Raw genomic sequence first — 23,049 nt, 5'->3', positions numbered from 1 at the left:
ACGCTAAAGATTTCACCTGCACGGGTCTCCAGTATTAGGGAAGTTTACATTACAAGGACGCTAAAAGATTTCAAATGCACGGATCTCAAGTATTAGGGAAGTTAACATTACAATGACGCTAAAGATTTCACCTGCACGGGTCTCCAGTATTAGGTAAATTTACATTACAATGACGCTAAAGATTTCACCTGCACGGATCTCCAGTATTAGGTAAGTTTACATTACAACGACGCTAAAGATTTCACCTGCACGGATCTCCAGTATTAGGAAGTTTACATTACAATGACTCTAAACGATTTCAATTGCAAGGATCTCCAGTATTAGGGAAGTTTACATTACAATGACGCTAAAAGATTTCACCTGCACGGGGCTCCAGTATTAAGGAAGTTTACATTACAATGACGCTAAAAGATTTCACCTGCACGGATCTCCAGTATTCAGGAAGTTTACATTACAATGACTCTAAATGATTTCAATTCCACGGATCTCCAGTATTAGGGACGTTAACATTACAATGACACTAAAAGATTTCACCTGCACGGATCTTCAGTATTAGGGAAGTTTACATTACAATAACGCTAAAAGATTTCACCTGCACGGGGTTCCAGTATTAAGGAAGTTAACATTACAATGACGCTAAAAGATTTCACCTGCACGGATCTCCAGTATTAGGGAAGTTTACATTACAATAACGTAAAAGATTTCAACTGCACGGATCTCAAGTATTAGGAAGTTTACATTTCAATGGCGCTAAAAGATTTCACCTGCATGGATCTCTAGTATTAGGGAAGTTTACATTACAATGACGCTAAAGGATTTCTACTGCACGGATCTCCAGTATTAGGAAGTTTACATTACAATGACGCTAAAAGATTTAAACTGCACGGATCTCCAGTATTAGGGAAGTTAATATTACAATGACGCTAAAAGATTTCACCTGCATTGATTTCCAGTATTAGGGAAGTTAACATTACAATGACGCTAAAAGATTTCACCTGCACGGGTCTCCAGTATTAGGAAGTTTACATTACAAGGACGCTAAAAGATTTCACCTGCACGGGTCTCCAGTATTAGGAAGTTTACATTACAATGACGCTAAAAGATTTCACCTGCACGGATCTCCAGTATTAGGAAGTTTACATTACAATGACGCTAAAATATTTAAACTGCACGGATCTCCAGTATTAGGGAAGTTAACATTACAATGACGCTAAAAGATTTCACCTGCACGGATCTCCAGTATTCAGGAAGTTTACATTACAATGACGCTAGAAGATTTCACCTGCACGGGTCTCCAGTATTAGGAAGTTTACATTACAAGGACGCTAAAAGATTTCAACTGCACGGATCTCCAGTATTAGGTAAGTTTACATTACAAGGACGCTAAAAGATTTCAACTGCACGGATCTCCAGTATTAGGAAGTTTACATTACAATGACGCTAAAAGATTTTAACTGCACGGATCTCCAGTATTAGGTAAGTTTACATTACAAGGACGCTAAAAAATTTCAATTGCAAGGATCTCCAGTATTAGGTAAGTTTACATTACAATGACGCTAAAAGATTTCACGGGGCTCCAGTATTAGGGAAGTTTACATTACAATGACGCTAAAAGATTTCACCTACACGGATCTCCAGTATTCAGGAAGTTTACATTACAATGACGCTAAAAGATTTCAACTGCACGGATCTCCAGTATTAGGTAAGTTTACATTACAATGACGCTAAAGATTTCATCTGCACGAATCTCCAGTATTAAGGAAGTTTACATTACAAGGACGCTAAAAGATTTCACCTGCACGGATCTCCAGTATTAAGGAAGTTTACATTACAATGACGCTAAAAGATTTCAACTGCACGGATCTCCAGTATTAGGTAAGTTTACATTACAATGACGCTAAAAGATTCCATCTGCACGAATCTCCAGTATTAAGGAAGTTTACATTACAAGGACGCTAAAAGATTTCACCTGCACGGATCTCCAGTATTAGGGAAGTTAACATTACAAGGACGCTAAAAGATTTCACCTGCACGGATCTCCAGTATTAGGGAAGTTAACATTACAATGACGCCAAAAGATTTCACCTGCACGGATCTCCAGTATTAGGTAAGTTTACATTACAATGACGCTAAAGATTTCACCTGCACGGATCTCCAATATTAGGAAGTTTACATTACAATGACTCTAAATGATTTCAACAGCACGGATCTCCAGTATTAGGTAAGTTTACATTACAATGACGCTAACAAATTTCACCTGCACGGATCTCCAGTATTAGGGAAGTTAACATTACAATAACGCTAACAGATTTCACCTGCACGGATCTCCAGTATTAGGAAGTTTACATTACAATGACGCTAAAAGATTTCACCTGCACGGATCTCCAGTATTAGGAAGCTTACATATTACAATGACGCTAAAACATTTCAACTGCACGGATCTCCAGTATTAGGAAGCTTACATTACAATGACGCTAAAAGATTTCAACTGCACGGATCTCCAGTATTAGGTAAGTTTACATTACAATGACGCTATATGATTTCACCTGCACAGATCTCCAGTATTAGGGAAGTTAACATTACAATGACGCCAAAAGATTTCACCTGCACGGATCTCCAGTATTAGGTAAGTTTACATTACAATGACGCTAAAGATTTCACCTGCACGGATCTCCAATATTAGGAAGTTTACATTACAATGACTCTAAATGATTTCAACAGCACGGATCTCCAGTATTAGGTAAGTTTACATTACAATGACGCTAACAAATTTCACCTGCACGGATCTCCAGTATTCGGGAAGTTAACATTACAATAACGCTAACAGATTTCACCTGCACGGGGTTCCAGTATTAAGGAAGTTTACATTACAATGACGCTAAAAGATTTCACCTGCACGGGGTTCCAGTATTAAGGAAGTTTAAATTACAATGACGCTAAAAGATTTCACCTGCACGGGGCTCCAGCATAAGGTAAGTTTACATTACAATGACGCTAAAATATTCCTATTAAATTGTCACAAATGAGCTAAAAATAGTAAAATCACTGTAAAAATATTCCTTCATAAAATATTTATATTTACTTTTCAATAATAAACAATAAAATTTAATCTGTTAGCTTTCATTTGGTACCAAATTTGTAGCCATACACCAAGATTTGAAAATAAAATCAAAGTTCCCGCAAAAGTTGCACTTCCACTAAAAATATCAATTCAAATAGTCCTAGCCCCCGGGCCTAGCCTAGACTAGTCTGAAAACTGTATTTAATTGATTGTTTCGCTAGTGTGAGCACGTCACCCACCACATGTGGGCCAGATAAAGTGGGCGCCAGTGCTGGGCCACACGGAAGCCCGGCCAGCGTTGGGTCAGCTCTGGCGACATCATGTGGTCCATAAGTGACACACTATATTGGACCAGTTGTGACCGACTTGGTCTGGTCCAGTGCTGGCGCTCACTTTATGTGGCCCAACCCTGGTCCAGTACTGGACCAGTGCAAATGGGCCCTTTTACTGGTCCAGTGCTGGTGGGTGTTTGCTGTGTATTAGGGACGTTAACATTACAATGACACTAAAAGATTTCACCTGCACGGATCTCCAGTATTAGGGAAGTTAACATTACAATGACGCTAAAGGATTTCTACTGCACGGATCTCCAGTATTAGGAAGTTTACATTACAATGACGCTAAATGATTTCACCTGCACGGATCTCCAGTATTAGGGAAGTTTACATTACAATGACGCTAAAAGATTTCACCTGCACAGATCTCCAGTATTAGGGAAGTTAACATTACAAGGACGCTAAAAGATTTCACCTGCACGGATCTCCAGTATTAGGTAAGTTTACATTACAATGACGCTAAAGGATTTCTACTGCACGGATCTCCAGTATTAGGAAGTTTACATTACAATGACGCTAAAAGATTTAAACTGCACGGATCTCCAGTATTAGGTAAGTTAACATTAAAATGACGCTAAAAGATTTCACCTGCACGGGTCTCCAGTATTAGGAAGTTTACATTACAATGACGCTAAAGATTTCACCTGCACGGATCTCCAGTATTAGGAAGTTTACATTACAATGACGCTAAAATATTTAAACTGCACGGATCTCCAGTATTAGGTAAGTTAACATTACAATGACGCTAAAAGATTTCACCTACACGGATCTCCAGTATTCAGGAAGTTTACATTACAATGACGCTAGAAGATTTCACCTGCACGGGTCTCCAGTATTAGGAAGTTTACATTACAAGGACGCTAAAAGATTTCAACTGCACGGATCTCCAGTATTAGGTAAGTTTACATTATAATGACGCTAAAAGATTTCACCTGCACGGATCTCCAGTATTAGGAAGTTTACATTACAAGGACGCTAAAAGATTTCAACTGCACGGATCTCCAGTATTAGGAAGTTTACATTACAATGACGCTAAAAGATTTCAACTGCACGGATCTCCAGTATTAGGTAAGTTTACATTACAAGGACGCTAAAAAATTTCAATTGCAAGGATCTCCAGTATTAGGTAAGTTTACATTACAATGACGCTAAAAGATTTCACGGGGCTCCAGTATTAGGGAAGTTTACATTACAATGACGCTAAAAGATTTCACCTACACGGATCTCCAGTATTCAGGAAGTTTACATTACAATGACGCTAAAAGATTTCAACTGCACGGATCTCCAGTATTAGGTAAGTTTACATTACAATGACGCTAAAAGATTCCATCTGCACGAATCTCCAGTATTAAGGAAGTTTACATTACAAGGACGCTAAAAGATTTCACCTGCACGGATCTCCAGTATTAAGGAAGTTTACATTACAAGGACGCTAAAAGATTTCACCTCCATGGATCTCCAGTATTAGGTAAGTTTACATTACAATGACGCTAACAAATTTCACCTGCACGGATCTCCAGTATTAGGGAAGTTAACATTACAATGACGCTAACAGATTTCACCTGCACGGATCTCCAGTATTAGGAAGCTTACATATTACAATGACGCCAAAACATTTCAACTGCACGGATCTCCAGTATTAGGAAGCTTACATTACAATGACGCTAAAAGATTTCAACTGCACGGATCTCCAGTATTAGGTACGTTTACATTACAATGACGCTAAATGATTTCACCTGCACAGATCTCCAGTATTAGGGAAGTTAACATTACAATGACGCTAAAAGATTTCACCTGCACGGATCTCCAGTATTAGGAAGTTTACATTACAATAACGCTAAAATTTCACCTGCACGGATCTCCAGTATTAGGTAAGTTTACATTACAATGACGCTAAAGATTTCACCTGCACGGATCTCCAATATTAGGGAAGTTTACATTACAATGACTCTAAATGATTTCAACAGCACGGATCTCCAGTATTAGGAAGTTTACATTACAATGACACTAAATGATTTCAACAGCACGGATCTCCAGTATTAAGGAAGTTTACATTACAATGACGCTAAAAGATTTCACCTGCACGGGGCTCCAGTATTAGGGACGTTAACATTATAATGACACTAAAAGATTTCACCTGCACGGATCTCCAGTATTAGGGAAGTTAACATTACAATGACGCTAAAAGATTCCATCTGCACGAATCTCTAGTATTAGGAAGTTTACATTACAATGACGCTAAAACATTTCAACTGCACGGATCTCAAGTATTAGGAAGTTTATATTACAATGACGCCAAAAGATTTCAACTGCACGGATCTCATGTATTAGGAAGTTTACATTTCAATGACGCTAAAAGATTTCACCTGCATGGATCTCTAGTATTAGGGAAGTTTACATTACAATGACGCCTAAGGATTTCTACTGCACGGATCTCTAGTATTAGGGAAGTTAATATTACAATGACGCTAAAAGATTTCACCTGCACGGGTCTCCAGTATTAGGAAGTTAACATTACAATGACGCTAAAAGATTTCACCTGCACAGATCTCCAGTATTAGGGAAGTTAACATTACAAGGACGCTAAAAGATTTCACCTGCACGGATCTCCAGTATTAGGTAAGTTTACATTACAATGACGCTAAAGGATTTCTACTGCACGGATCTCCAGTATTAGGAAGTTTACATTACAATGACGCTAAAAGATTTAAACTGCACGGATCTCCAGTATTAGGTAAGTTCCCAGCAAACACAAAAACGTTTTAAAAACGTTTTAAATAAGTTATATTTTGGCTTTTGGTTTAGGTAAAAACGTTTTAATAACATTAAAATGTCGGGTTATATAAAGGTCATGATAACGTTTTAAAACGTTTTGTATGAAAACACACTACAACACTATTTTTTTAATGTTTTCAAAAAATGTTATTTTAAACTATTTTTGCAAACATTTTTGCCAAATATTTCGTCAATACTTAAATAACATTATGTTAAAATATTTGAACCCAGCAAACACAGAAATGTCCTTAAAATGTTTTTTCAAAACCTTTTAATAACATTTAAATGTCGGGTTATATAAAGGTCATGAAAACGTTTTTAAAACGTTATTGAAAATATTTTGGGCAAACATTTTTCGCAAAATATTTTTCCAACCCAAAATAACATTCTGTTTAGAATGTTTTGTATCAAGTTTTCAAGAATGTTTTTGGAATGTTATTAAAACGTTTTTATAACCTTTATATAACCCGACATTTAAACGTTTTCTGTAAAACATTTTTGTTTGCTGAGCAGTAGATTATCAAAAAATGTTTTTTAAGGTTATGAATACGTTTTATACTCTTAATATAGCCTTTATATAACCCGACATTTAAACGTTTTCTGACAATCTTTTATAACCTTTTGCGAATGATGTCGAAAACGTTTTGTGTTTGCTGGGTCCTCTTATTTACCAAGCTATCAGCATTTGTGTACACACACTTAAGCGACTCCAAATTTGCATCACTACTTCCATCCGCTTTACTACGTTTCTCTGAGTTCTGCTTACTTCTATTGGCAGAATCAGCCATCTTGGATTTTAAGTTGTTTGGGTTCAATTCTCTCCCACTCGCCTTGGAGTTGCTCTGCTTCTGATTTGTCATAGTTTGGTTTTCTTTCACTCATCTTACTCAATTATTTATTCCCGGGGTATTTATTCCGCCATCATCCATCTTGGAGTTTGGTTCATCACAGTTTGGTTTTCTTCCACTCCTCTTACTTGTAACCCTGCTTCTGCCATCATCCATCTTATGTGGTTTGGTTGTCATAGTTTGGTTTTCTCCCACTCATCTTACTCCAATTTTTTCTTCCAACATCATCCATCTTGGAGTTTGGTTCATCACCATTTGGTTTTCTTCCACTCCTCTTACTTTCAACCCTGCTTCCGCCATCATCCATCTTAGATGTGGTTTGGTTGTCATAGATTGGTTTTCTCCCACTCATCTTACTAGTATCCTTGCTTCCACCATCATCCCAAATGGGATTTGGTTCATCATAATTTGTTTTTCTTCCATTCCTCTTCCTCATAGCCTTGCTTACGTCTTCATCCATCTTAAGTTTTGGATTGTCATAGTTTGGTTTTCTTCTACTTGTCTTACTCCTATCATCACTTCCACCATCATCCTTCTTGGAGTTTGGTTTATCATGGTTTGGTTTTCTCCTACTCACTTTCGTCTCGATTTAAAACATCCTAGAGCATTAATTATCATACTGGATTTAGTGGTAAACCCAACCAAAATCCTGAAACTCATTGATTTATATTTTAAGAAAGCCAAAATAGTTCCAAATTATTCAATCGTTGTGTTTAAAATACCCCGGTAAAATTTCACACATGTCAAAAGTTCATTGACACAGCTTGTTTACAAACCTAGAAGTTCGTGGTTGCTTTGTTGCTCCTTTAGACCATGTTCCGATCAACCAAATTTTCTGGGCTGGAAGCCAATAAGACTATGAATATTAATGAGTTTAAAGAGGGTCGGCCAATCGGAAAACCTCTTATATTTTTCCTCATAATTTATTGACTCCACAGTTAAGAAAAAGCATGCTGATTGGTTGTTTATTCTGAACAAGTTGTGACCTCGTCCGGGGACCTAGACTGTCCCACAGTCTCGGTTCGGTCCGGCCTGGATAATGGACCGATACATAATTAGGCCTACATAATAGCCTATCAAAATATGCCATAGTCCTTCACCCCCCCCCACCCGATTCTAAATACACAGCGACCAAAACCACTTCCCAGCGCCCAAAACCAATTCCTCTTCAATTTTTTTCTTTTTCTGTGTGGTGGTAGATATTGATGAGAAAGTAAAATCCTTTACAACTTTGGAAAGTATGTATCCTGGGACACTTAGGTTTGCATACTCCATAGAGTTGTACACATTTTTGATTTCGCATGTATAATGACTTACGTACAACTCTATGGAGAATGCAAACCTAACTGATGTGTTGAAGCCATCGAGACCCCAAGCCAATATCTCTCAGAAATGTTGTCCAAGGACATATTTTCAACATACCTGAAGTTGATGGTCGATCAAAATGTCTGACATTGGTTTTCAGGGGGGTCAAAATGTACAAATTGGGGTTTTGCATGGGTAATATCTCAGCTAAAAGTATTCTAATAGGCTCAATATTGGATAAGAGTAATATCCTACCAAAGGGCTCTAACTGGCAAAAAAATGGACAGTAAAATTATTTTTACTTTTGGAGTTCTGACCCCCCAAAGTTGGTCCTGGATGGACGAAGTTGCATTTGAGGGCCCTATATCTTTTAAAGTAAAGGAGTTACAAGTTTTCTGATGCCAGATTTGAATTCTACACAAATAAGTACCCCAGGATACATACTTTTCAAAGTTGTAAAGGGTTCCCTTTATACATTTATGGACCTCCAAACGTTGTCTTTCGCGTTGCGACACATTTTTGACGCTGACCCCCCTAAATTTCAAATTGATGCCACGGGAAAACGAAATGGAGTATGAAGCTCAAATTTTCGGGATTTTTCTTTCTCATCAATATCTACCACCACACAGAAAAAGAAAAAAATTGAAGAGGTGCTGCGGTGCACATCCCTGGAGTTGACAAGGAATGGGCCCTAAGAGCTCCAAAAACATAATTTTTTACACCAATTTTACATGAATTTGATACCCTATTCACGTTACGCACGTAACGTACCGGTATACCCTAGTCTGAAAAAATACCCTTTTTACGTGAATTTACGGACGCGCCTGATACCCCCCTTATTACAGTGGCCCCCGGGGGTTCATAACTTTCACACCTTTCAACTGTGGTTCTACACGGGTGATTGGGTCTGTATTATTTTGTGCAACATTGTGGTTTTTGTTTTTATTTACTTTTAATCATTATTGAATTAGCAAAACAAAGATTTTCCGAGGACAACCAAAAAGCACTACAACAACAAATAAACTCCCAAGAGACTGGAATACTTCAGGTCTGACGTTAACGTTTACGTGTTACGTCGTTTTACTGAAGGGGAATTCCCTACCGCTACCAGGTCATTTCATTATCACTTATAGGGGTTCTAATAATTTTCCAGACAAAACAAGCCAAAAAAACTAGTTCATTTAAATGAAAAATGATGATGTCTTGACCACTCTTGGTTAAAACAGAAGTTCAATCAAAAGGAAAATCAATTTAAGTATAGAACTTATACTTTATATAATTACTTTATTGGAATTTTGGAAATACTATAATATTTCTCATATCACAATTCGTCACTCATTCCCCCCTGTATATAGTAGAACAGTCTTGGTAATCTCAATTATAATTTTTACCGTATACTTCATGCAAAAAAAGTTAACAAAACTAAACAAACAAGTGTAAAGTAAAAGAGAAAATGGTGTAATTCAACCAACTTTTAAATTATTCAAAACCATTAGAAACAAAAATATTACTATCACCTTGTGCAAACCGCAATATCAGGGATCATGACACACAAAGTCCTTCATGAAGTGGCTGTTACTTGTTCTCCATACTTCCGGGTTTGCAGTTGCAGATCCGGTAAACACGGAAGTCGAATGTGCTTGTGTGTTGCTGTTTTAAACAATTTTACAAACTAGCTCTAGCTGCTCAGTTGGTTGTTTGTTCGTTGTTGTAGGGGTGTAGTATTTTCTTTGCGGGCTGAACATAACAATGTACGTCTGATTTCCGTCACAACGGATCTTTCTTTCGCCTTCTCTTTCCTTCTGTTGACCACTGACTCAACATCACGAATGTGACATGTCTGGTTTTCTAGCACGTATACAGTCTGAAATATCTCGCAAACAACGCAAGTCGAAGGAACCTATTGCAAGTGTGCACAAGTTCAATAGTGATTCAAAAACAACATCTTCTTCAGCACCAGACGAGGCATCATCAGACTCAGAGGAGTTTATGTTTGTAAGCAGTGATCAGTGTACAGACCCGGCAATCGATCAAACTCAGTTCCCCTCTTCTGAATCAAATTTACAAAATCCACAGCCTCACGAACCCATGGCTTCTACTTCAGCTGAGTCTACACAACCAAGGTTGGAAATGGCTTCAACACAAGGGGCAGTTGCTCCGCAAGCAGTGAATGCTGCAGAAGACTTGGCAAATATCAGTATTAGGGCATTGGGGCACAGACCTCGCAGGATTCTATCCATGCACTTAAATCCTCCGAACCCCATATCAGGAAATGACTGGCATGGTCTAGCCGATTATCTGGAGTTTACTCAGCTGGAAATTGCAACATTGCTTTGCGCCTGATCCAACAGAAACAGTTTTACAGGAATGGGAAACTCGAGCGAACAGCACTATCGGAGTACTATTTGAAGGTCTTGATTATCTGGGACGGGAGGATGTATTGGAAGAACTGGAGAAACCTATCAGTAAGTTTACTTTCTGTTGGATTCCATCTCACGTAATGTTAGAACCAACATTTGGGACAAAAATATAATGTTAGAACCAACATTTGGGACAAAAATAAGTCATTTGACCTGTGGTTTAGAAAGGTGCTTGCTTGTCCTCTTCTACCAAAATGTTAAGCAAGAAGTGTCCACTCCAATGGGAATAGATACACCCTCCCCTCACAATCACCTGTGGAATACTAGTACTCCTAAGGGCTCTTAGTAGTGATGTTTTCACATATTTATTTTTTGAATTATTAAGAGGAATGTCCTTCTGATATCAAATAATTTTGATTTTTTGAAATTGATAATATAATATCAATTATATGGCTAAATTAAAAATTGATATTTTTGACATTTAACAGTCCTCTAAGTAAATTGTATCCATCTAATGATATGTACATGCACTTAAAGTGTATGTATCTGGGATGAAAAGCCATGCATCCGTCATATGAAAATTTTGACCTTTCATATAAGAGATACATTTTTCACCCAATACACCTAAAAATTCATAAAGTAAATATATAAAAAATATCAATTTTTAATAATTTGCCATAAAATTGGTAATATATCACAAATTTTTAAAAATCATTTGATATCAGGACATTCATCGTATTCAGAATGCAATTTGGTGTATCTGATGTGCTCGCAGGCCCACAAAAATACTGTGCAAAGGTGGGAGACTAATGGCTAATACTTCTCATTGCCTTTTCCCCACGGAAGTCGACTGTGCTGGTGTGTTGCTGTTTTAAACAATTTTACAAACTAGCTGCTCAGAGTGTTTGTTCATTGTTGTAGGGGTGTAGTATTTTCTTTGCGGGCTGAACATAACAATGTACGTCTGATTTCCGTCACAACGGATCTTTCTGTCGCCTTTTAGTGCTTTTTGTGGATATCTACTGTCAAATCATATCATAAAAATACTGGTACTCCTTTCAATTATGTCTATATGATGAATCAGTTCAATATTCAAAGCAATATCCTCACTACAATATAGGCCCCCAAAACAGAACTCCCCCACCCCACATAATCGCAAATTGACATGAAAGCTTTATTCCAATTCAATTTATTTCATCCAAAACGGTCCTGTCATACACCTTCCCCAATCAAACACATTTCTCTTGCATTTGATCGTCTTCTACTCTTCCCTAGAAAAAATCACTATAATACCAAATTTATCTAAACACCATGGAATTCACCATATCACGTCCACGCTCACATTGGGCGCCCCATTCCTTTTTAAAGGAATTTTTATTACAGGGGTTGTTTACAAGTCTCAAAGCAAAATGGATAGCAAAATGTCTGATCATGATACTTGCATTATTTATTACATTTTATTGCTCATTGACCTGTTGTTCTATGTTATTTTTAAGTTTTCTGGCATCTTCTTTGACGTCATGAGAGTTCACTCTGAACCCAGTGAACAAAGAATACATTATGATTCGCTACACTGGTTCCATTTTGTTTTGTCAGAACAACCCGGACCTGAATTTGGAATATTCTGTTATGAACAATTTTGTGTCCTGGATTCAAGGCCAGGGCACTGCTTTGCAAGTTTTTATTTTGAAATTACTTGAGGTGACAAATGAAACGTTTATTTTGAAAATATTTTGAATACTGCACACAAGACATGCAGGTCCGGGATTCACAACAGTTATACACAATGACATAATCAGTGGCATAGATTTCTTTTTTGACATTGGGGGGGGGGTGGAGTTGGAAAATTCTTGAAGTATAGTCAACCAAGCACCTTTTTGTGACAGAATAAGTTTATGGTACAAATGTGGGCTAAAATGGGCAAATATGAGGTTAATTTGGTTACTAAGCAACCCATTATCAGGCGTCAACATGGGGGGTGGGGATGATTGTATGGACCATCCCCCCCCTGGCAAAATATTGGGGGGGATAAATCCCCCATCCCCGGGATCTATGCCTATGGACATAATGAATTAAAGTATTACGTGATACAGAAGTCCCTGGATTCCAAATCAGTTGACACCTGTAATTACCAAATTATATGTTCTGTACCGTACTGCTATTCACTATGAACCACAATAGCCTCATCCCAATGGCATAGTTCAATGGCCTCAATTAAACACTCATAGTGCAAAATTTGACCTCAACTTGCAAAGTATGAGTTTTTGTACCCATATTTTCTAAGGTCATTCAATGAATGTACAAATGTATGGGGGTTAAAGAACTGTGCCCTGATAGATGAACATGTTGTGGATCCTAATGATTGTTGTTTTGGGTCCACAAATTTAATAGTTCTTATGCTGTAATATTTTCTTTCAATTTTAATAATTTTCATAGGTTAAAAGCTGATCATTTTAGTCTGATTAAAATACACAAGAAGAAATTGTTTTCTCACTAAAATATCAGTAAATATAAGCAATATAAGCGCATCCACCTCCAAGTAAACTGAATCAATGCTATGTGAAATGCAGGTCCATGGCCAGGATTTATATGTCTGGGGTGCAAAAAAGTGGACCGTTAATGAATGTTTCCTTCAAAAACTGGCTAATTTTAAAGTCCCCCCCAATGCAAAACGATAAGTTGAAAACAAAGTTTGATTGAAATCTCTATTTAAATTTCTGTTTGGCTACATGATTTATCTAGAAGTGTAGATAAACCATCTCTTACATGATCAGATTTGGATCTTCACAATATAAAGCTAGAAAATGTGTCTCCACAGTATAAAGCTACAATCCGCGAAATTAATAGTTGGCACACTTGCACTAAACAATGGAAATGCGTGCCCTATTAAAATTGGGGAGGCGAGGGAAACATGCATGCAATATATGTGTAGTACAGACTCCCCCCTATATCTCACCCTTCCCCACTCCCCATCATTCAATGTTGGAGGGTCTCACTGACCTGTTGACAACATGGCTTGGTCCAACATTGAATTGGGGGAGCGGGGGCAGAGATATACCAAAAGACAGGCAAACTGTGCCAACCTTTTTTTCCTGGATTGTAGAAAATGTGTTCCAGGGTCTGCCTCTTGAGAGGAGCAATAGCAATTGCTCCTCTACAGCTCCTCGTTGCATCTTCAAAAGCAGTTTATAGCTCCTCTTGATGACTTGTTAAATTCTAAATGCTTTAATGGCCACAGGTGCAATTTTTAAAAAGACAAGGGTATTCTACAGCTCTTAACCTCATTTTCAAAAGGCAGTCCCTGACACTGTTGTTGATTTACAAGTCTGAATTCTTGAAGTGACTTTGTGAAGTGTCACAAATGTGGACCAATATAACATAAAATTTTACACTTTAAGTTTGGGCCTGTGAACATGGATGACGGCCCACAGATTTCAAACCCGAAGGTCTGAATGGCCCTTGAAGATTTTGGCTTATTTTGTAAACTGACAATTTAAAGTGTGGAACCAAAATAGAGATAACTGTATAGGACTAAATGATGACAATGTGCATTCAAAAATACTTCTTGTTTCTTGTGTTTTTAACAGAAATTGATGTGGACAGGTGGAAGAAGAAAAACTCCAGAAGTGAAGCTAAACCTTTACAGGTTGCAGAAGGTAAAGATAATGTACCCTGCTTCCCTAGTAAACATGCAATGCCGGAGGAGGTACTCACATTTTCAGGCTCCCCGGCAGTTCCTTAAGACCCACATTTGGATCATGCTCCAGTTCTTTGAGCCTCAAACTCTGGCAATTGTAGATCTTCGCCAAAATTTGGAAAATTTTGGAATTTTGTTAGCTCCAAAGCCTATAATTTGGCCCAATTTTAGTTCACAAGAACCACAAAAAATGTTGAAATTTCAGTTCATCAAGCCCCTATTTTTCCCAAAATCAGAAAGTTCTTAGTTCCCAAAGTTGGAGCTCCGCGCATACACCCCTACCAAAATTTCAGTTGAGTGCCCCCCCCTGGATGCAATGTCTGTATTGATAACTAGACACTTCATTTGTACCCTGCCTCCCCTAGTAAACATGCAATGTCTATATTGATAATTAGACATTTCATTTGTACCCTGCTTCCCCTAGTAAACATGCAATGTCTGTATTGATAACTAGACACTTCATTTTACTAGAGGCACAAACTAATTGTGATGCAATCAAGTTAAATGAGTGTGGTGTCGATCAAAATCAAAAAGTCAAGTTTCCAAATTCATATAATGGGCCATTCTCAGAGTTTTATTTTGCTGAAAATCCCATTATAATTAGACATACAGCTCGAGAGATATGGTCATTTTAGTCTTTTACAGAACAATAAAATACAAAGGAAGTTGAATACTATTATTTATCTCAAAATCAATATTCTCGACATCCGACTCATTTTGCTCATTCACATCATAATTCGACTTTTTGGTAAATCCTATAAGATATTGCGGTAGACCCAGTGTTAGAAATATGCCTCAAAAAGTTACAGGCCAGCGGGCTTGACCTTAAAAGTTACCGGCCAGCAACTAGATGCCAGTCAGAAAAGTTACCGGCCAGGCCAAAAGTTACAGGCCAATGGCCGGCTGACCGGCCCTATTTCGAACGCTGGGTAGACCTCGGATATCATTACATTGATGCACACATTGTTACTGTGCACTCCATGGGAAATCATAGCTTTAAAATGTGCAGTAACAATGTTTGCTAAATGATGTGTACATCGGCAAGACGTCGAATGATGACATCTTAGGTCTATACAGACCTGCTAACCTACCAAAGTCAGAAAAAGGGACATTGAGGCCAAAACCTTGTACATGTATACAAACCAAGAACCGACAAATTCAAAGACTTGAGGTGTCGTGTGCCATACTTTCAGAATTCAGAGAAGGTTTTGCAGGTCTAAATTTATCACAATAGACTGAGAAGAAAATGCTATAGCAAAATTTTAAAGTGAAATTTGCATCATTTTCTGCTGCTCTTACATTAAAATTTGCCATCACTGAAATTTTCAGAAAGCAGGACTGTCCCTCTTTTTCACTTTGGAAACCCCCAAATGAGGGACAGTCCCTCAAAATGAGGGACAGTTGGCAGGTTTGGGTTTACCTGCAAGGAACATAAAAATCATATCTGGTGTATTATCTGTTTTTTGATCGTGGCATTTTAGTTTTGGTGCAGATTCAGTCATTCAAAAACACCTGTAGAAGTGGTAGTGTAGATTGGATTAAGCATTTCCTTTCTCTTGACCCAAAGTCTGGCAGTAAAATTGTTTCCACTTTTTTCTTAAGAACTTGTACCCTAGGTGTTTTTAAATGAAAACAACATTTGGTTTTTCCCTTTTGCATTCTGGCCATGCTCATCTATTTTTTTGCACGCTTATCAAACCAACTTGTTATATCAAATCATATTTTTAATTTCAAAAGTATAAACTTGAATCAACTTGTTATTTGTTGCAGTTTCCGGTAGTTATCCAAACACTCCAAGATGTCAAGACCTACGAGGTATAACATTGTCAGATCACCCTGATGGTAAGTCTACATCGGCAACAAAAGTTTCAATTTTAGATAGCATTAGAAATAAGTTAAATTTTTCCATTTTTCCCTCTTTAAAGAATTATGGAAGCCCCAGTAAAAATACTTGTTTAGGGTTCATTTTGAATGAGCATTAAGTTCCCCCATCTATTTCTGAATAGAATGTCATACTTTTAATCAACCACAAGGAAAGAAGTATGTTTACCTGGATGTGATTTACATTTTTATTATCATTGATTCATGACCCATTCAATTCTTTCTCCAGGTCCAGTAGAAACATTTGATGCCTACATTTGTCACAACACCGCAACTGACTATCCATTTGTGCTAGATATAATTCAAAAGATGGAAAATCCACCTTATAATCTGCGACTGTGTACGGATTGGAGAGATCTTGTACCAGGAGGCGATTATAACACAGTCACAGCTGAGCTCATTGAGAACAGGTTGGTTTGCTGTAGTTTGGTTGTTTTCTCTGTTTGTTTAAAATATTCCTGGGGATACTCAAGTTTGGTTTGGTTGGGGCATAGACCATAAAGAATAGGGTCTATGGTTGGGGTCTTCTGCTGAGAATTTGAAAGTGGACCCATCAATATTCAAATCAATTTTCCAAGAAATTTGGATCCAATGCTATATACCAAAGTGAATATTTTCGGTCAAATTTAATGCAAATTGCCAACGTTTTCCCCATGATTAATATTTAACAAATTAAAACATTTTGGGTATAGAAAAGAAACCCACCAGGGGTCTTGGCAGCGAATGATTGGCTCACAGCTAAAATTGGCCCAACAAATCCTTAGAGGAGCACTGATAATAGTATTAGCTAATATGCCAAGTTTGAAAATCACAAATATATGTTGGATTATTTTCAATGTAATATACTATACTTCTGAATAAAAATGCCTTTTCAATCCAACCTAATCTGTTATGTGTTTTTTCTCTTTTTGATTGCAGATGTAAGCGAATGATTGTAGTGTTGTCTCCTGAATTCCTGGAAAGTGATAGTTGTGATTTCCATATCAAGTTTGCCCTGTCTTTATCACCAGGTATGTAGCAGTTTCTAATTGGTGAAAAAGTGCTGTATTATTTTTGGCAGCTCTTCAAAATTTTCTATTCCACTGTTAAAACATAAAGTTCCTGAAGCATGCACTTCCAAATTGCACTCTTAATGTGGTACTACACCCCTTGATCAATTTGTGACTATTTTTGCATTTTTCTCAGAAATATTAGCATACTGGTAACAAAAGTTATGTATATTACAGGGACAAGGAATCCAGTTACTACACTGGATTTTCAGTGACTCAAGACAAGCGGTACGTTATTGATGATAAGAAAAGAGGCACCGCTAGAATGTACCTCATTTCTTAACATATATAATGAACCATTTGTCTTGAATCACTGAAATTTCAGTGAAGTAATTGGATACCTTGCCCCTAACTTTTGTACCAATGTGTAGTTATTTTTTGAGAAAAATGCAAAATTAGTCCAAAAATTTATCAGGGGGTGTAGTACCACTTTATACTTCTGATATTGCTCTGTGTATATATATGTGACACAATCTGATCCATTCAGACCAAAGTAAGAAATTTTGAAAATTGATTAGTACCATTACTATACAGTACTACTTGCTTAGTTCCTAATGTTACTGATGCTGAAAGCCCCATATATATTCACAAGGTCTTCATCAAACTGTGCAAAGACTTGACTGGTACATAGTTTGGTCACATGGTTAGTGAGGAAGTTAAATGTTCAAAGTTTGGTTGTAGGTTTACAATAGCAGGAAATGAAGTGCTCCTCATATGACAGTCAAGTCCAATGAAGCCTCTGTAAATAGGTCACACTATATAACTGAATGATTTGAACAGAACCTTGATCTTGCTGTTAAATTGAAACTTCTTGGCGACTCTATAGCATGCTATAAAAGGATTTTATAAAGTCTTGCTCATTTGTTTATCCTGCCAGAATTGTCACCCATCAGCCACTCCTAGCAATTCACATCCTAATTTCCCTCTCCCCTTGTAATGTTCTCAATTTCAAGACCAATGTTTTTTACATTTTAAAATTTCAAGCCAGTGGCGTCTGCAGGTTCTCAAAAGTGTGGGGGGCATGGGTCTTGATTCCTCCCTCTGTTCAAATAGTTTTGGTTGTTTCACTCATCGTAATAGCTAATTCCCCAAATTTTCCCCGATTGTACACATTTTCCTCACTGATAAAACTGATTGGACACATTTTCCTCACTGATAAAAGTGAGGGGAACACCCCCTTTGTGCATGCCACTGTTTCTAGCTCTAAATTATTTCAATTCCTGTCTTTTTTTTTGTCAAAATCTATTCCATACAACCCCTAATTCACATCTTAAGAATCATTCGTTCTTAAGGTGTTACTTTCGAAAAACAAAAGTTGAGGCCATTTGGTGGTTGGGGAGGGGTGACAGAGAGAAGCTTGACCAATGCATGAGTCAGGTTTGAAACAAACCAGTTTATATTCAGCATAAATATGGACCTTTCTAGCAACCTGTATTGAACTAATTCCAAAGCTGACAAAATAATGACCTCTGTTGTTTGATCTATTTTTCGCAGGTGCCAGAAGCAGGCGCATGGTACTGGTGATGCTAAAGCCATGTGAACCACCAAATATACTGCGCTTTATCACTGTGTGTGACTACACAAGGGAAGCTCTTAGACCATTCTTCTGGCCGCGCCTGTATGCAGCACTTAACCTCAGCTAGGGCTTTCCACAAATTATGGTAACACTCTGCCCATTCCTCTGGACATGTCTTCTAGATACAGTACTCAACCTAAAGATATTAGGAAGACAAAATGGTCTTGGCCTGGATTGTTCATCTCATAATCACATCTTTTGTGCATATATAGTCAGGGTTGAAATTTAGCGCTTTAATTTTTTTCACAGGTGCTAGAAGCAGGCGTATGGTACTTGTGAATTAAAGCCTTGTGAACCACCAAATATATTACGTTTTATCAATGTGTGCGTCTACACCATGTAAGCTCTTGGACCATTCTGCAGGACATTCCTGTATGCGGCACTCATCAGCTTAAGTTAAGGCTTTTTTACAAAATGTACTCAAACTCTCTTCTGGACATTTCTATATACAGCACTCAACATAAGCTTAGACTGACAAAACAGTCAGTTAGTCACAACTTTATGCAGTAAAAACGGCAGTTTGATTTAATCATGGATTGTTCATCTGGTTTAGAAGCACCCAATTAATCAACCTAATATACACATAGTATAGAATGTGTAGTACTTGATTTTGACAATCAAGAGTTGAAAACATTGCCCAGCAAGTTAATATGTAATATAACTGCTATTCCCCAAAATATATTGTTGTATTGGCGTAACCTGACCAACCCTGAAAATATGCCCATGCAACCTTATTAGCTTGCGAGCGTATGGTGATGACCCAGCTACATGCCCACAGTACTATAAAAAAATTGAATGGTTACCCACCAAGCAAAAACATGCATATTTTAAATATCTTAATTATTTTTCTGAAAGTACTTCAGTGTGAAAATACTGAATAAAATTACTTCCAATTCCAATAACAGTTAATTGTCTGCAAACACAAGATTGTTTGATTTTATAGATTTACACAAGCAATTTAGGACATTATATTTGGAATATAAAAGCAAAACTACTTAATTCAAATCATTGTATCCACCATAAGAACTATCTAGTTACATTTTATCTTGATACCATATTAATCTATTGAGCAGGACAGTTGAACTTTGGACATCCTGGATAATTATTTACTATCACCGATAAACATTGTAAAAAGCTTACTAAAGCAGCAAGTTTTTTTTCACAACTGTGTATGTGAAATTGTGAATAGTATATATACTACTGAGAATTTGTTAACCAGGAATTATACCAATTAGGCTATCAGCTCTAGAGAGCAAGTACAATGATCATGACACTATCAGTATTGATCATATTTTGTCCACATGGAAGTTGATTAGATTTAGGTTAAAATACGTTTCTTGAGATTCAGAATAGAGTCATATCATTTCTTATCAAAGTTGGTAGACAGATTATTGACAGAAAATGTAAAATAAATAAGTCACCAATGTAATTGGCCACATTATGATGTAACTTAAGGGACATTTTACTTAAAGATGTCAGTTTTTTCACATGTAGTGAGTACAAGTGATAATAAGAGTGAACCAATCACAATCTGTTTATAATGTGAATATGGTCCACTTTATCATTCTGACATATATTGAATTGATCACAAAGTTGACATGGTTCACAATAATTAAACTTTGGGAACTAACAACTGATTTTCAAGCAAAACTAGGGGCTTGATGAACTGAAATTAGGGCCAAATTATAGGCTGTGGAGCTAAAAAGTTCTAAATTTGAGCTTAAAGAGCTACAATTGTCAGAGTTTGAGGCTCAAAGAACTGGAGCAGATCCAAATGTGGGCTTCAGGAACTGCCGGAGAGCTTGAAAAAGGGACCCTTGACCACCGCATATACCCGTACCACCTTTCAGGATTTTGTTCATCAAAAGTACTACATGGTATAATTTTGGATTAAATTCGACCAAAACAAAGATTTGCAAGATTTAAAATCTTAACATAAGGATATTTTTATATGTAAATATTTTTGTATACATGTATAATATGAATGTGTATCATTATGCAACTCATCAATATGTATGTTCAGTTCAGTTTGAATAAATACATGTAAAAAAACCAGTCAAAACGATTCAGTTAAAATTATTTGTGTGTGGTGTGTAACTCGTGTTTTTGCTCATTTTTCGATGGATAATTAAATTTTTTACTTGATGGGAGGAACATTCCAGTAGGTCTTCTGAACTAAAGAGGCAGCACCTCGGCAGAGCCAGAGGATCCAATGACTGCCAAAATTTTGGAATTTTAACTATTCTTTAAATGATTTTTTACTATTAGCATTCAGTTTGGAATTTCAATTTACTGTGAAATTGGAAATTTTCCTGAAATGTTAATTTTTATGCTCAACACGGCTATGTACTCCGGGTACGTACAATGTACTGTGAAAATAAATTAAGAACAAAGTATCATAGTTCAAAATTCGCAAAGTGTGTAATATTTCACACATCCGTAATTTGAAAAATGGCATCTCTGACTGAACCATTGGACCATATCAAGCACATTAACATTAATATATGGCAGAACAGCCAATAACAAATGGTGAACGCAAACAAACTAACAGTGTTTGTCATAATACATGACAGTACAGCATATATGTACATTATTTTACCTCCAAGAGTAAACATGTCGAGCTACGTGATGTCTCATTTACGGAAACTAATTCAGGGGATGGGAAATTCCATTTAAACACGAAAAAAGGTAAAGGACAAAAGCTGTCATGACATAACAATGCGCATATAAATGTAAATAAACTGAAAACAGTGACCTCTAATCAGCTATTCTGATAAATCATGCACTCAAAATGAAACGGGGAACTCCGCTGTCATAGAGTCACACTCATGAGACTATTTAACAGTTAGGGAAATTCCAGTCCAGTGAGTATTCAAACACATATTATTTATTGTTGAACAGATTCATCAGGTTTGTTGATCAAATAAGGCCTGTTCCCACAAAATGAGTGGAAACAAATGAAAGGTTCAAAGTAAATATTTGAATTTTGAAGTGTGGAATCCTTATAAACAAAGATTCAATAACACATATTTTGTTGAAGTGTTATTAATCCTAATGCCCTCGCTGCTTTTTGGCAAGAGGGAAGGAAAGAAGGAAGGAAGAAAGTAAGAAGATTGCGGTGCCAGACACGTGTACTGGCCTACCTTGCCACGGGGGTGTCTTTCCGCGACCATGACTGTTCGCATGATGACGCAATCACATCACATGGGATACCTGACGTGCCTATGTTTTGTGAAGTGTGTTTTATTTGTTGTTTAGTACGGTTAGGGTTAAGAGTGTCTTACCAGATTTGACATACTAGCGATCACCCGTCTTGCGCGGTCAGAGTCTTTCGCGGTTTGTAAATTTTTTATATTTTGTGAACATGTAAATGTTTTATTTAATGTGATTAATGGTATGAGAGGAGATTATATATATCATTTAGAAATATAATTTGTAGTATCCTTTCCATATAAATCAATGGCTTGAAATTGCAATTACATCGTGATCGAAGCAAGTCTTCTTGCCACCATATCATATCCACCGTGAGAAGTCTTGCCCCTGTTTGATGTTGGCCGTCCTGATATTTAAGATTTTTATGCATTTACAGTACTTTTTAGCCCATTTTGGACAAATTTGGTGTACGTTTTGGCCATTTTGTACCATTTTCGTCCACGTTTGTCCCCCACCTTGAAATGTACCTTGCTGCCCCCTGCAAAAGTCCTGGCTACATCACTGAGCGGATTAACACAATGTTATTCAATTCCCTCTTGGCCCCCTGTGGTATGCTGGCTGACAGATATTTAAGATTTGTATGCACATACTTGTTGTACTTTTTATTTGTTAGCACATTTTGGATATTGTTGTACTTTTTACTTTTTAGCCCATTTGTGACAATTTGCCCCCCCGCATGAAGTTTGCCTTGTCCCCCCCCCTCTCTCTCTGAAAAAGTCCTGGCTACACCACTGTGCAGATGAAACAATTTTATTCATATTTCCTTACACTCTGTTTCATATTATTAAGTTATGCTGATAACATAGCATTACCACAAAAAGCAGAGTATGCCTATTCATGGTAAATAAAATTCAGTGGTTTGAGAGGCAAATAGGCAATTGCACCATATTACCCCCCACCGAGTATCAAATGGTGCGTCCCTTATAGGTATGAGATGTTCATGATGGCA

At 37.1% G+C, this 23,049-nt stretch overlaps 2 protein-coding genes across 2 annotated transcripts in view; one reads left to right on the top strand and one right to left on the bottom strand.

Annotated features, from left to right (window-relative positions):
* LOC140142390 (leishmanolysin-like peptidase) overlaps positions 1-7,031 on the bottom strand; it is a 119,604-nt gene extending 112,573 nt beyond the window's left edge. Inside the window, exon 1 of the mRNA XM_072164359.1 lies at positions 6,843-7,031. Within this exon, the coding sequence (XP_072020460.1) occupies positions 6,843-7,031 (189 nt within the window). The remainder of the gene's footprint in view (positions 1-6,842) is intronic.
* A 3,129-nt stretch (positions 7,032-10,160) lies between these two features.
* LOC140142389 (myeloid differentiation primary response protein MyD88-like) lies at positions 10,161-20,942 on the top strand. The gene is made up of 7 exons (XM_072164358.1): positions 10,161-10,511; positions 10,615-10,789; positions 14,272-14,340; positions 16,152-16,223; positions 16,492-16,672; positions 17,181-17,272; positions 18,806-20,942. Exons 1-7 carry the CDS (start codon positions 10,161-10,163, stop codon positions 18,952-18,954), a joined length of 1,089 nt encoding a protein of 362 aa, XP_072020459.1. The 3' UTR covers positions 18,955-20,942.
* The last annotated feature ends 2,107 nt before the right edge of the window (positions 20,943-23,049 follow it).

The sequence above is a fragment of the Amphiura filiformis genome, chromosome 20 (genome assembly GCF_039555335.1).
Source record: "Amphiura filiformis chromosome 20, Afil_fr2py, whole genome shotgun sequence".
Lineage (NCBI taxonomy): Eukaryota > Metazoa > Echinodermata > Ophiuroidea > Amphilepidida > Amphiuridae > Amphiura > Amphiura filiformis.
The sequence above is the reverse complement of the archived record's forward strand: the minus strand, read 5'-3'. Positions and strand labels throughout refer to the sequence as shown.

What these genes read in the sequence shown, in the direction of transcription:
- LOC140142389 (XM_072164358.1), top strand. Translation starts at nt 10,161, where the DNA reads ATGTCTGGTTTTCTAGCACGTATACAGTCTGAAATATCTCGCAAACAA. An exon ending in ATTGTCAGATCACCCTGATG is followed by an intron (nt 16,224 to 16,491) that starts GTAAGTCTACAT and finishes TTCTTTCTCCAG; the next exon opens with GTCCAGTAGAAACATTTGAT. An exon ending in GCTGAGCTCATTGAGAACAG is followed by an intron (nt 16,673 to 17,180) that starts GTTGGTTTGCTG and finishes TTTTGATTGCAG; the next exon opens with ATGTAAGCGAATGATTGTAG.